The 14,838-nt window shown below is 38.4% G+C and overlaps 1 protein-coding gene across 3 annotated transcripts in view; it reads right to left on the reverse strand.

Moving 5' to 3' along the window:
* Positions 1-483: 483 nt before the first annotated feature.
* Positions 484-14,838, reverse strand: part of PIR121 (transcription activator) — a 160,258-nt gene continuing 145,903 nt past the window's right edge. For all 3 annotated transcript variants that reach the window (XM_088956812.1, XM_088956817.1, XM_088956820.1), the window contains 3 exons: positions 10,893-11,065; positions 1,085-1,291; positions 484-849 (listed from right to left, as the gene is read on the reverse strand). In XM_088956812.1, the coding sequence (XP_088812938.1) occupies positions 655-849; positions 1,085-1,291; positions 10,893-11,065 (575 nt within the window). In that variant the 3' untranslated portion in view covers positions 484-654. The remainder of the gene's footprint in view (positions 850-1,084; positions 1,292-10,892; positions 11,066-14,838) is intronic.

Raw genomic sequence — 14,838 nt, forward strand, 5'->3', positions numbered from 1 at the left:
CTGATCTTAATGCATATTGAAGTGGGATTAAATAATCTTAACTCTTAAGGCAACTCAAGAGGAGAAAATCTTCATTTCATATTTATTTGCAAATTTTCTACTTATTAAGTATTTTCATGTTCATAGGCTCAGTTTGGAAGGAGTACAAATGCAAATATGTAGAGTGCAATATCTCATAGTTTGCATTATTTTGTATATATTTGCAATGTACATATTTGCATTTGTACTCTTTCCAAAGTGAGCCATAGGGGTAGGGCTAGACCAAAAAGGAAATTGGTCGAAGTAGTAAGAAATGATTTAAGTCCTAATAATTTAATAATGGACCTGACATTGCAAAACAGGATTCATGTATCTGACCCATATAGTTGAGATTAGGCTTGGATAAAGATGCTAAAATATTTTCATATTCCACGCTCTACTTGAGTAACATGACATTAGAACTTGTATCTGCTGTGGACAATGATTTGATTCTGTCAACAGACATTAGAAAAGTTGCAAATTTTCCACTTATAAATATTATTAGGGGTCAGTTAATCACATTCAGTCAACAGACATTACATGATGTAACTATCACAAAATTTTGACGATATGAACAATGAAATTAATACATAAGAGCACATTGAGGCCATAGGAATATTTGAATACACAAGACATTCATGTACCTTTCTGCGGCAGTGTTTCAAATGCAGAGACAGTATTTTCAAACTTGATCCGATGAAGGGGGGCACCACTCTGTTTGATTGCACATGCTGTCTTGTCTTCGAGTGGGCAACGTGCTTTCAGCATTGAAAATACATGGTTGTTCAATCTTCTGGCTTTCTTCATAGCTTCTAATAGGCTTTCCCACCCCTTTTTCACCAAAAGAAAAGGGAAAAAAGAAAAACAGTCAATGATTGGTAAGGAAAAAGCAAGTAGCGATAGTGTCTTTGGTTAAAGGGTGGATTGAAATAGATGAGGCATGAGGCATGAGAAACACTTGGTAACTCATTCTTTTAAAGGAAAGGGATGCAGCTTCAGTAAATAGTAATTCAGTAGAAATGGAAGTTAGCAAATGCCATGAAACAAGAATAATATTTTAACTGACCTGCACAAAACTAGCAGTCTTAACTGTTTGTGTAATTGATGCAGTTTCTACCTCTGCTACATTGAGAAGTTGATAAGAAAAATCAAAGAGCTCAAAGTGCAGTTGTTGACCAAGCAAGTAAATAATAGTACAACCACCCCAAGCTACAGAATCACCTAAAACTTCGTGATTGTTTGGGGGTGCTTGAACAGATTGCTCCAAATATCCCTGTAATTCAGCAAGTTTGGTTGAAGTAAATATCCATGATGCCAAGATATTTCAAGACTATGGCATCAATGAAATTACCTGTTACATCTAAAAAGGCATTCAAATACAGAACATTTTAAAATATAAGTATTGTACATGTGTGTGTAGGGAATTTCCCTAGATAACCTACTTTATTTTAGCAATGTGAAAGGAATTTTGTGGCTTGTCCAGACAGTTCAACAGAGAAGGAACCTATGGATTGCCCGCGTGTTAAATAAACTCCCTGTTGATTAATGTTAATAAAAAATAAACTTCCTGTTGATTATAATATTCAGATGTTAAACATATTAGGGACCTATTTCTCAAACATATTAGGGATCCCTTTGATACTGATTCAGTGAACTAGCAGATTTATAGGTGCTTTACTTTACACTTTTATCCACAAATGGAAACAATGGGAGGTTTGGAAGGAAAGGAATGATAGACATATGGAGAATAGAAAAGATTCTTATGTTATTGCCAAGGTAGAAGGTTGGTTACATGCTCTCTCCACCCTTGGTTCTCTGCTGTGAAAAATGAAGAATGAAGTATTTATCAAAAAAGAAAAAAGAAGAATGCAGCAAAGGCATTTCAGATTCTGAACTTTGGGCCCTTGATGTTGGAAGCCAGAGTGAACAAGGTGCGGTTGGTCTATCTGGCACTGCCAGGATGCCATTCTCCTTTATGTGGATAGGGCTTCTCGGGGCAATCCTATAAGCAGTGGTGGTGGGGTCATTCATGACAAACATTTACATTTCATTGCAGGTTTCTCGAGCTTCTATGGAGTAATGTCTAATATGGAGGTGGAAACTAAGGCACTTCTAGAAGGACTTGCTTTGATGAGATCTTTGGGTTTCTGTAATTTCATTTATGTAGACTCAAAGAATTATGGTTAACATGGTGCAGGGTAACGTAGAATGGCCCCGGAAGTTGTGGTATATTACGCACAAAATTAATCTAGAGCTTGCAGATATTGCTTAGAGTATGGATCATATTTACAGGGAAGGTAATGGAGCGATTGATTCATGGCAAATGCTTTGTGCAACTCACTTCAGAACTTCATTTATGATGATATTAGACAGATTAGTGATGCCATGACTATGGCCTTATGCAGAGATGCGTTGAGGCTGCCTTTTCTTCATGTAAAGTGTTTGTTTTGTTTATGGCACTCAGACTGTTTTTCTTGTTTATTTATGAGCAGAGTGACCATATATTGTATAGATTTTTTGTGGGATAAGGTATTTACATCCCCACTGTAGAGAGACTGGGCTGAATGGGCCCTAGTATTTGTTTTATGTTTAAGCACTATTTTATTTTGTGTTAATGGGCCCGTTAACTTCATTTTAATTTCTTTTAAGTTATTGCTTAGCTGGCCGCCCACTTAAGGGCAGACATGTAATTAGCCTAATTAATTCAGATTAGTGAAGGGAGAGAGGAACCCATTGAACTCTCTTCTCCCTTCTCTTCTTCTCCATCTTCTTCTTCTATTCTGCTGAAATCTTCTTTTCTCTCTCTTTATTTTCTGTTATAATCATTATTTTTCTATCAGATTTGAAGGACAGATTTACATCTTGGCATCAGATCAATTCTTCCTCCTTTTTGTTTTTCCTTTTTTTTTCCATACACCCTTCAATCAGAAGAGTGTATGGAGAGATAAGTTCCGGATCAATCAGAGGACTATTTTCCTAGTTGGTAGAGGGTTTGGAGAGTTAGAATCTGAATAAAGATTGCCAAGAAGTAAGCTGTTATTTTTCTGCCCAAAACCTTAGCTGACTAGAGAGATTTTCAAGTTACAAGGAGAAGGATTGGGTGTGGCACTCAGGGCTTGGGAGGTTTATTTTGATCCCCAGAAGTGTGCGGTTGAGATTTGAAGAAGGTTGGAAAGCTCTGGCAGGAATGGCTACCTCTTATCTCTCTCTCTGACAACCGGGTGCAGTGAAACCCTAGGTTTTGAATCTCCTGGTACTGGGCTGACCTCAGTTAGGTCTATAAAAACTGAAAAACTAGTTTTTTGATTTTCGTTTGATCAATGGAGCAATTTGGAAGCGAAATGAAGTAGATACCAGTATCCAGGGTTGGTCTGGTAGATTCCTTATTGAATGGAGTGAGCACAATTAAACTAGATGGAACCAATTATCTAGCCTGGGCATAGTCTATACGAATTTATGTTTGTAGTAGAGGTAAACTAGGGTATCTAATAGGCAGTAAGGAGAAACCTGCAAAGATGGACCCTGCGTATGAGAAATGGATGTAGGAGAATTACACAGTGATTGGATGGTTGCAGCCCCATACAAGTCAACATTACCTCTGGATGACTTCAGCCAAGGAGATTTGGGATAGTGTTACAGAAACATATTCACAAAAGTTAAATGTTGCTAAAGCCTATAAGTTGAAAGAATGATGTGAATAATCTGAGATAGGGGAGAAGAGTATAACAGTTTACTACTCCATGTTGAAGTCACTATGGTAGGAAATTGATGTTATGGAGACAATTGTATGGGAGGGCACTAAGGATACAGAGACATTTAGAAAATTGGTGTAATGAAACAGGGTATTTGAGTTTCTTACAAGACAGCCTTGAGTTTGACATTACTAGGTAAAACATCCTGGCCAAAGATGAGGTTACTCTTGCTCAGGCATATGCTATGGTAAGTAGTGAAGAGAGTAAGAGACAAGTACAATTACAGGGACCACAATAGAACACTTTGCACATGCTAGAATAAAGCCAAAAGGGACGATTGAGAAGAAAGAAGTGATATGCAAGTACTGCAAGAAACTGAAGCATACTAAGGGCACTTGTTGGAAACTTCATTCAGACCTTATTCTGGACAGGTTTCAGAACAACAACAATAACAACAATTTCAAGAAGAATGGTCAAACTGGGAAGCCTAACAATTTCAGACCTTTTTCTGCTTTGAGACATTTGTCTCCCGACATGTTTAAGGGAATATCTCTATCAAGTCTTCATTGTGAGTCATGTGAACTTGCGAATTATTGTAGCCATTCGTATTCAATAAGTAATAAAAGATCTATTTCTCCTTTTCATATTCTGTACTTTGATGTGTGGGGGCCATATCATTTGCCTACTATGGGGGGTTACAAGTATTTTATTCTTTTTATTGATGATTTTTCTCGCTATACTTGGATTTACCTCATGAGATCTCGGGATGAAGTACAAACTATTGTGCAAAAGTTTCATGAACTTATCTCTCCTATAAGAAAATAGTTCACGATTAGTAGCAGAAAGCTTGTGGTTTAAGTCTATAGGGATGGAAGCCGGTTTAGCACCAAGTTTACTAGTCTCTACAAGGAGATCAAGAACATACTTGCGTTGAGAAATGAAGATACCATCCTTAGATCTAGAAATTTCAATTCCCAGGAAATATCTAAGATTCCCCAAATCTTTTATCTCAAATTCAGTGCTAAGAAACCTTTTGAGCTTAACCACTTCCTGAGTGTCATTACCAGTAACCACAATGTCATCAATGTAAACAATCAAAAAAGTCACCATGGAGTTACTTCTCTTCAAAAATAAAGTATGGTCAAATTGAGTTTGTGTGTGACCAAAAGAAACAAGGGCAGCTCTGAATCTCTCAAACCAAGCTCTAGGAGATTGTTTGAGACCATAAAGGGACTTCTTCAATTTATACACCTTCCCTTGCATCTCCTCCATGCGCTCCCAAAGGTAAAGACATACGGACCTCTTCATGTAGGTCCCCATTTAAGAAGGCATTTGTAACATCAAACTGGTGAAAGGGCCAATCAAAAGGTGCAGCTAGAGACAACAAAACTCGAACTGATGTCATTTTATCTACAGGAGTAAAAGTCTCAAGGTAATCAATACCATACATCTGAGTGTAGCCTTTAGCTTTCAACCTCTTGATAGTACTACCAAAATGATACTTGATAGCGAATACCCATTTACAACCCACTGGTTCCTTCCCTTTAGGCAAGTCCACAATATCCCAGGTATGGTTCTTAAAGCATCTAGTTCAATCATTATAGCATCCCTCCATTCAAGTTTGGACAAGGCTTTTGGTACATACTTGGGAATCACATGGGTAGAAACAGAGACAAGAAAAGAATAATAGGTTAGGGAAAGAAGGTTGTAGAACAGGTGTTTAGAGATACAATGTGTTATACACTTCTGCTTGCCTTTGCGAAGGGCAATAAGAAGGTCAAGGTCTAAGAAGGTAACAAATGGGTCAGAGGAAGGTTGACCTATGTCGGAGAGGAAGAGAGAAGAGATCCTCATCCGAAAAGAGAAGGCTAAACGGAGTTTTGAAACCCAGAACCCGGGAGGGCATACGGTTAATCAAATATGTAGTAGTAAGACAGCATCCCCCAAAATTTAATAGGAACATGAGATGCAAAAGGAGGCATCTAGCAATCTCAACCACATGGCGGTTCTTCCTTTCCGCCACTCCATTCTGCTGTAGATTGTAGGAACAAGAACTTTGATGAATAACCCCACAGGTCTCAAAGTAGGATGAAAGGTTCTTCTCAAAATATTTCTTTGCATTATCATGATCGGAATGTTTTGATCCGGGTGTTAAACTATGTTCTAGAGACTGTTTGGGAAGTTATATCTGGCATGACTCGACCAGATATTTCCTATGCAGTGTGCCTTTAGTCAGTTTATGAATTCTCCAAGAGATACACATTTAGCAACTGCAGAAAGAGTTTTGTGCTACTTAAAAGGCACTCCAGGGAAAGGTATTCTGTTTTCTAAGCATGGACACATGAAGCTAGAGGCATACACTAATGCTAATTGGGCCAGATGTATTGATAGGAGATCTACCTCAGGATACTGTACTCTGGTGGCAGGGAACATTGTCTCATGGAGGAGTAAGAAATAGTTTGTAGTAGCTAGATATTCAGCTGAAGCAGAGTACAGGGCAATAGCACATGGAGTGTCAGAATTATTGTGGCTGATATCACTTTTGGGAGAGTTGGGTATTGACTACGAAAAGCCAATGATGCTCTACTGTGACAACCAGGCAGCTATCAACATTGCACATAATCCTATTCAGCATGATAGAATTAAGCATATAGAGGTTGATTAGACATTTTATATGGGAGAGAGTTGCTTTAGGGGAAGTTTGCTTGCCATTTATTGCTTCAATAGAGCAGTTGGCTGATGTTTTGACCAACAGTGTTTCAAAAGGAAAGTTGACACACTATATAAGTAAGCTGGGCATGATTGACATCTATGCTCAGCTTGAGGGTGAGTGTAGAGAGAATGGGCCGAATGGGCCCTAGTATTTGTTTTATGTTTAAGCAGTGTTCTATTTTATTTTATGTGTTAATGGGCCTGTTAACTTCTTTTAAATTTCTTTTAAGTTACTGCTTAGCTAGCCACCCACTTGAGGGCAGAAATGTAATTAGCCTAATCAATTTAGATTAATAAAAGATTAGTGAAGGGAGAGAGTAACCCATCAAACTCTCTTCTCCTTTCTCTTCTTCTCCATCTTCTATTATGCTGAAATCTTCTTTTCTCTTTCTTTTCTGCTATAATCAGTATTTTTCTATCAGATTTTAAGGACGAATTTACATCTCCCACCCACTAGGATATTTCCTTCGATAAATTAATAGAATTCAGCAGTGACCACCCCTCCTCCACCGAGACTATTTGGGAGTTAAAAAGGCTGGGTACAGTTTGGCCCATATGTTTTTTTTCCTGGGACTCAACAAATGCTTGTGAAGTTTCATGGAAGATTGAGGGTTTGGCAAAAGAAACTCCACCACCTCCAGCCTATTATGTCCTTTCCCATTCTGTAGTTCACGTGAAGTATGTTTTTGGTTAATGGAATGGAGGAGCAAATATCAGTCTGTAGTGGCCAGATCAAATATTGGAGAAAATTAGAGTTATGTCACATGGAATCTCTGTTAAGGATGAAAATTCTCTTAGAAGAGTCAGAAGTTTCATTTAATGGACTGGTTAAACTACACCTTGATAACCAGATTACAATTAATACTGCACATACGCCACTACAACATGATAGCTCAAGGTTTGCCAGACAACTGGAGAAGTATGTTTCTTTGTGACATTAGATATCAACTAATAGATATATTTTTTTTACTAAACATGTGGTCAAACCCAAGTTAGTTGATAATCTAAACAAGCTGCTAGACATGCTCAATCTCAACATCAATGCTTAGCTTGAGGGGAAGTATTAATATAGTAATACTTTATTCCCAGGGGTATTTGTTCTTTTCATTTTTTGGTAATAAATAAAAAATAAATTTATTGATAGAAGAGGAAGGTACAGCTAAGGGTGATAAGAGATCACTAGAAATACAAAGCAATACAAATTACAAAGGTAGGCACTCAAAGAAGAAAGACAAAAAACAAAAGCCAATTAAAGGACAAAGCTTTTAAGCCAACTCAAGAACATTCCAAAATCCAGCACCAAGATATTTTGGAACCCCTTCAAATGTTAGACAGTATATGCCCTTAGCTCCAATCAGATTGATTTACTTATTGTCATTTATTGTAAATGAATAAAGTGCATAATTGATTCGTGTTATTATGGTGTGTTTTTGTGTAACACCCTTAAATTGGACACTTATGAGACTTGTGTTAGTTTAGAATTTTCACAGCCGTTGGATAGATCTGGGGAGATTTATCCTGCCAAGGCTAACACTAATGTGCCGCCAAGTTGGTTGGGGTGGCTTGTCTCAGCTGCCAGGGTGAGACCTGAAGTACATGTAGTGTGAGTTTGTTTGAAACCCTGAACCGAACCAAATTCCAGTAATTGCCCTGGACCTTGGAGATGGATGGGCAAAACTGGAATGTTACACCTGACCCCTAGACTCGATTATGGTACTGCACTAGGTGTCGGATTGGGCTGTCTTTGATATGCCAATCAGTGAGATCCTTTACCGGGTCAAAACCTAGGTATGTTGGGACAGTCCGCGAATTCACCTGAGTGGGTGATCATAGTGACAGGATCAGCCCCTTTGTCGGACAAAGTGAATGATCTGGAAATGCACTCTCTCTGATGGAAACCTAAACTGCTTGCGGTGGATTTCAAATGTGTTTGAAATTTGGTTTTGCAAAATATATTTATATAGAGATATACTTATATATTATGGTTTCAAATTGTTTGCAAAAAGGTTTTAATTCCCGGGATCCATGTGAGTAGAGAGTGCAACACTGTACCTTGCAGCCGAGGGAGAGGTCCTTTCTTGTTGGGCAGTGTTTGATCATTATGGGCTGAGAGGTTAAGTGTAAGGCCATTGAGGGTAATACCTGATGGGATAATCTTGCATCTGCCCACAGTCCTTGGGTTTTCACAAGATGGCTCGACCCAAGGACCATTTAGTGTAAATGCTGGGCCCATGGTGATGGACTCAGGGGTTCACTGTGACCTATAGTGAATTCGGCTAGGCCTTGTAACAAAGGCTAGGTTGAACCCATGTGGCTGATGTGTAGATTAATGCTAGGGTCCCACGCTATACAAAGAGAACCAAACTAGCCAGCATATAATTGGTTAAGTGAGCAGTATGACTTAATGGGCCTAAAGCCCATTTCGAATTGGGCTTAAATGGTTTAATTAAATTGGGCCATTCTGGTTTTATAATCTAATTGGGATTAGAAATTGGATAAGATAAGTCTTATCAACTTGAGAGTCCAGATCTAAATACAAGATTTAGATTAGGAAATCTCATTCCTAATCAGATTAGGAAGTTGATCCTGAATGGATTATAAATAGGGGGCAACTTCCATAGAGAGAATACACTCCTTTCTACAGTCTCTTCTCTCCCTCAGTTCTTGGCGCCATCCCAGTTCGATCTCCACCTACTGGAGTGATCAAGAAGTGTTCTTGATATTGTTTCTTAGTGAAAAAACAATCAGAAGTTGTGCTCACACCACCCTGCTCGATTCTTGGTGAAGAATCCCAGGTTCTTGTTGGAGAACCATTCTTGCTGATCCTACCTCAACATGTGCTGTGCCATTTTCAGTGGAGGTGGATTTGGTATCCTCTTTGGGCGTGAACACCTACGTTGGGAGTTCCTTTTAATTCCGTATCAGGTATTTCCCACTCCCTTCTTTTGGTTTCAGATCTGGTCTGGTTTTGTTACAAGAACGAACCTTGAAAATGCAGTTTTCTAAATTAGGGAATACGATTCCTAGATGGGAGAAAAAGAATTTTTTTGAAATTTTGCCCAACCTTCCTATAGGGTTTGGCCATCCATATGATGGATCTCCCTTCCCTTCATCAAATTCTAGGAGAATGAGAACCCAACCCACAATCCTTTTACCATAGAGAAGAGTGATATGGTCCCTTGATCGAGCATCATCTTCAAAGATTCTCCTATTTCTTTCTTTCCAAACTTCCCAACAGACAACAAAAGGAATATAGCTCCAAGCAATCTTTGCCTTGGCATTTCCCCTCACACCTGGTCACCTAGAGAAAAGCTCCTCTGCCGAACAAGGTTCCATCCAACTAGCTTCAAAGAGACCAAAGAAAAAGCCCTAGATGAACTTAGAGTAGGGCACTCAACAAACAAATGATGAACATTGCCCTTTGCATTCTCACATAAGTAATATCTGATAGCCATGTTTTGAAGATGATTTAAGGTCAGAATGCCATCCAATGCCACTAGCCATGCAAAAGCTTCCACCCGTGGAAGAACAGGGTTTCCCCAAATCCCTTTTAACTCTGATCTTTCTCCAACATTCCTTGATAGAGCCTTGTAGAAGGATTTGACTAAGAATGGACCATTTCAAGATTCTTTCCACCACCTTGAATTTTGGGTACCACACTACTCTACCTTGATTGATCTCAAAATTCTCCGCAACAGAGCTATTCTTCATACCCAACCTATACAACCGTGGGCAAAGGTCACACAGTTTTCTAAATCCTAACCAATCATCTTTCCAGAATTTAATTGTTGATCTATCCCCAACTTTGAAAGACACTAAGTTGAGGGAAGCCGATTGGAAACAAACACATAATTCCCTTCCAAACACTCCATAAGGGGTCTTCACTTCTTTACAACCCCACCCGGACCCAACCACCCCATATTTGCACACTACCACCCTCCTCCAAAGAGCCTCCCTCTCAGAGCTAAATATCCACAGTCATTTCCCTAGTAGAGCTTTATTTTTCTGATTCTCCCTACAGAACCCGTCCTATTTTACAAAGTGAAATTTCTTTTCTAACCCTTTGACTCCTCATAAGAACTCCCTTTGCATTTTTTTTTCAGTTGATCTTATCATAGAAGCTGGATCTTTTAAATCAACTAAGGGCATTAACCAATTCTATGTGCAAACATGAAATGGGGAAAAGGTCCTATTCTCAATTGTAAGTTTTCTTTCTTCATTTTAATGGAATTTTCATTTTACTGTAAAGATGCATCCCTAAGAATAAAAGTTAGAATTCAGGAAAGTATCCAGACTATCCCTATAAATAAATTTTATCTACAGTCTAAATCTATACAATTAAGACTAGGTGAAAGAACAAATATTGCATTCAACAAACCTCATATACAATTATAATGGTAGTTCATTTTTCCAATCAACTACAATGTTACATGTGCACACACACGTGGGGGGGGGGGCATTGTTGCTTACAAATTGAAGGCCGCTATATACACGATAGAAGTCTTTTGATGTTGTAATGTCAATGAACCCAGTCTTTGGAGTTGTGCTCCATTTACTACAGTACTTATCCAATGCTGCACTTGTAAAAGCAAGGGCATATTCCAGCAGGCTCCCTGTATTCAAGTTTGCCTTGTACAACGTATCTGCAACAAGAAGAACAAAACATAGTTCTAACTTATGAACAAAATGATGATATAATCTTTACATATTAGAGGTATAAAAATATATTAAATAAATAATGGTCAACATTCCACTTTGTAAGGGATGTCAAAAGCATGAAAATATGTGTGCTCAAGATGGTAAACTCAAAGGCTCAAGTGAAACAAGGAGTCATAAAAATAGTACTATAGTGAGATGTAAATAGAAGAAAAAAATTAATGGTTATCTGAGACATGGTTTGCAATTTTGTTATATATTGATGCTTGACCATGTAGAAATAGGGAAATTTTAGGGATATTTAGCTAATTTTGCTAAAATATTCGGAGGATCTAAAGAAATTAGAGAAATTACTATAAACATGGAAATTGTTAAAGAAACTTCATGGATTGTTAGAACGAGTAATAGTTATCTCTCTATGTCATCCTTCTAGCCTTCTAGTGATCTTCTCCATCTTCTTTTCTATATAAATTCCATTCACTTGAGACTTTGATTTCTGTTTTTTTCTTTTATTTTTAAATATACTGAGGAACCTTATTTGTAGTTCTTTTGAATTATAGTGACTTAGCAAGAAAACCACATACAAAATAGTAAGCCAGTCATCCAATCACAGAGTCTCCATTTATTCTTTTAGGAAGAGGTTTGCAAAAATTCCAATAATTTAATCAAATATTGGAAAGTTTTAATGATATGATAAAATTTTCAATCTTATATATTTAACATCAATGGCATTCAAAATATTCCCAATATATCAATGATACAAGGGAAAAAAGATTCTTGGAATATTTTTATCACCCCTAGCAAAATGGGAAGATTTCTCCAAATCTAACCGATATCATTGTCACCCATGGAGATCAATACTTGGGTTTCTAATGGGAAGATTTCTGAATTTCTTTTACCAGCACAACTCTCAAATGGTTTAGTTCTTTAAGTTGGTTAGTCTGATTCCTATGGTGTTGGACCTCTTATCTAGCTTAGTCCTAGGAGTTCTGATCTCCTAAGATGCAGTCCCTATTGGGTACTTTGAAGCTCATTCCGTCAGGAATTGGATAGCTGATTACCACATTTAGTCTCCAATGGCTTCAGATGGAACCGATATCTTTGTTGTAAGGTTTAATGGGTCCATATATGGTAATGTGGCCATCCCAATTTCAGTTTTATGGGTAAGGAAAGGCCCTATAGAGTCTCCTAGATGATTCCAGATCCTGGTCTGATGGCCAAGACATATTTCATCAATTCTGTGGCTTTCAGATGGCAAGGGAGATGTAGGACTTGTTAGAAAAAGTTTATCAGCAGAATAATGTGGCTAGAAAGTTTCAACTTGAACATGACTGTTTCACGCAAAAGGAGAGTCATGCAGCTTATGGAATTTTTTCTTGAATATGAATATGTTAGAGCCAGTATTCTAATAGTGAGGGTGTGCAGAGGTAAAAATCTTCTTGTGATCTTTTTTTAACCCCAAACTTTACCTTTACTCCTGGTGGAGGGGTGGCCACCATAATTTTATTAATGAAATCCAGAAAACACTTAGGGGGGGGCATAAAAACCTTACCCCTCGAGAGAATCTACAAGACTAAACAACTGGAGGGCACTCAACTATGGACAAAAATGTGATAGCAGCCCAAAGACTGCATGCCAAATTGGTTGAAGTGTCAGCCACCTTATGTTGAATTGTGAAAGATACTGAGACATTCTGTAGTGCTAGTAAGAGATACCAAATAGTCCAAGGGAGAGCAGGCACCATTAATACTATCAACAAGAATCTGTGAATCAGAGAGAACTACAAATCCAGGGCATCAAAGATCCCTAGAAGCCAACAGGCCATTCAAAAGGGCATATTCGCTGTTTCCCCATAGTATCTAGAGAAGCAATACCAAACACAGTTCTTATGGTCTTGGATCCAACCTCCACCACCAGCACAACTGGGATCACCTTGATTAGCACCATCTACTTGCAAGATCCAAACATGTGAAGAAGGCAGGATGTGAAATACTAGAATTACTCTCTTAGCTCGAACAAGATGGATAGAGAAAGTGACAAACCTGGCCTTTCCAACTGATTGCATTGCACACCCGAACACTCCTTACCAAAAACTTTATCATAACAAACCTCCTGGATCCACTGAAGGACAGCCTGGATAACACCATATAACATAAAAAAATTACCCTCTATGACCTTTCGGCGTCTCTCTTTCCATATCTCCTGTAACACCAAAGAGGGGACAAGACCAACAGTCCACCCCCATTGATTTTACTATTCCAAACAATCAAACCACCTGCTGAGAGACATATTCATTCTCGAAGAGGGGAATCTCAAGGTAGAAGATGAAAAAATGCCAAACCCTCACTTGAAAGAAGAAGAACTGTTTACTGTACTACAGGTTTGAAGAGAAGAAAAGAGAGAAAGAGAGAGAGAGAGAAAAAGAGTGAAGAGAGGAGAAAAGAAAGAAGGGGTTCAATGGTGAATGATCTGCTGTCCCATACACTCCTTTATTTATAGCTTTTAGGATCTTTACAAGAATAGGAAATAAACAAAAAATAGAAACAATAAGGCCAGCCAGCCCAACTTAATAGAAATTAGAAACTTCTAATAACAGAAATTAGAAACTAAAGAAATTAGAAACAACTAGGTGTGGGTATGAAACCACACACACTAGAGCCTGAGTGTGGGTATGGAACCCCGCACTCGTAGCTAACCAACTATTTCTTCACTCCCCCTCAAGTTGGGAGTAGATATTTGTCATGCCCAACTTGCGTAGATCTGTCTCCAATTTGCCTTTTGTGATTGCTTTGGTGAAGAGATCAGCTAACTGCATGTTTGAGGCAATGCAAGGAAGGCATACTTCTTGAGATGCGACTCGCTCTCAGATAAAATGTCTATCAACCTCGATATGCTTAGTCCTGTCATGCTGTGTTATGGGCAATATTAATTGCAGTTTGATTATCACAATACAACATCAGAGGCTTCTCATAATCAACCTCCAACTCATAAAGCAAGGATCTCAGCCATAATACTTCTACAACACCATTGGCCATGGATCTGTATTTCGCTTTTGCATTGGAGTGAGCAACAACATTTTGTTTCTTGCTTCTCCAGGAAACAAGATTTCCCCCCACAAATGCACAATATCTAGAGGTGGGCCTCCTATTATCAACACATCTAGCCCAATCAACATCTGTATACACTTCTATTTTCATATGACCATTATTCTTGAAAAGTTTACCTCTCCCTAGACATCTCTTTAAGTAGGCAAGGATCCTTTCTACTGCAAGGAGATGGGTGGTCCTAGGAGAAAGCACGTATTGACTGACAACATTGACGACATAAGAAATATCTGGTTGGGTTAGACAGAGATAAAGAAGTTTCTCAACCAGCCTTTGGTACATAGCCCTGTCCTCAAGGAGTTCTCCACTTTCTGCACTTATCTTATGGTTAGGCTCAATGGGAATATCAGTAGGTTTCACTCCTAACTTGCCAGTTTCTTCCAATAAGTCTAGAACATACTTCCTTTGGAAGATGAAAATGCCATGCTTAGATTGAGCTACCTCAATTCCTAGGAAATAGTGTAATTTTCCTAGGTCTTTCACTTCAAATTCCTTGTGAAGGTGCTGTTTAAGGGTTTCAATTTCACTAGTGTCACTTCCTGTTATCACAATGTCATCTACATAGATTGCAAGTAGAGTCAGGGAATGACCTGTCTTCTTAAAGAAGAGGGTGTGATCTGACTGAGCCTCTATGTATCCGAATTTGTCCAAAGCTA

Source organism: Nelumbo lutea, chromosome 1, assembly GCF_056320005.1.
Source record: "Nelumbo lutea isolate HS-2025 chromosome 1, American lotus-T2T, whole genome shotgun sequence".
Classification (NCBI taxonomy): Eukaryota; Viridiplantae; Streptophyta; class Magnoliopsida; order Proteales; family Nelumbonaceae; genus Nelumbo; species Nelumbo lutea.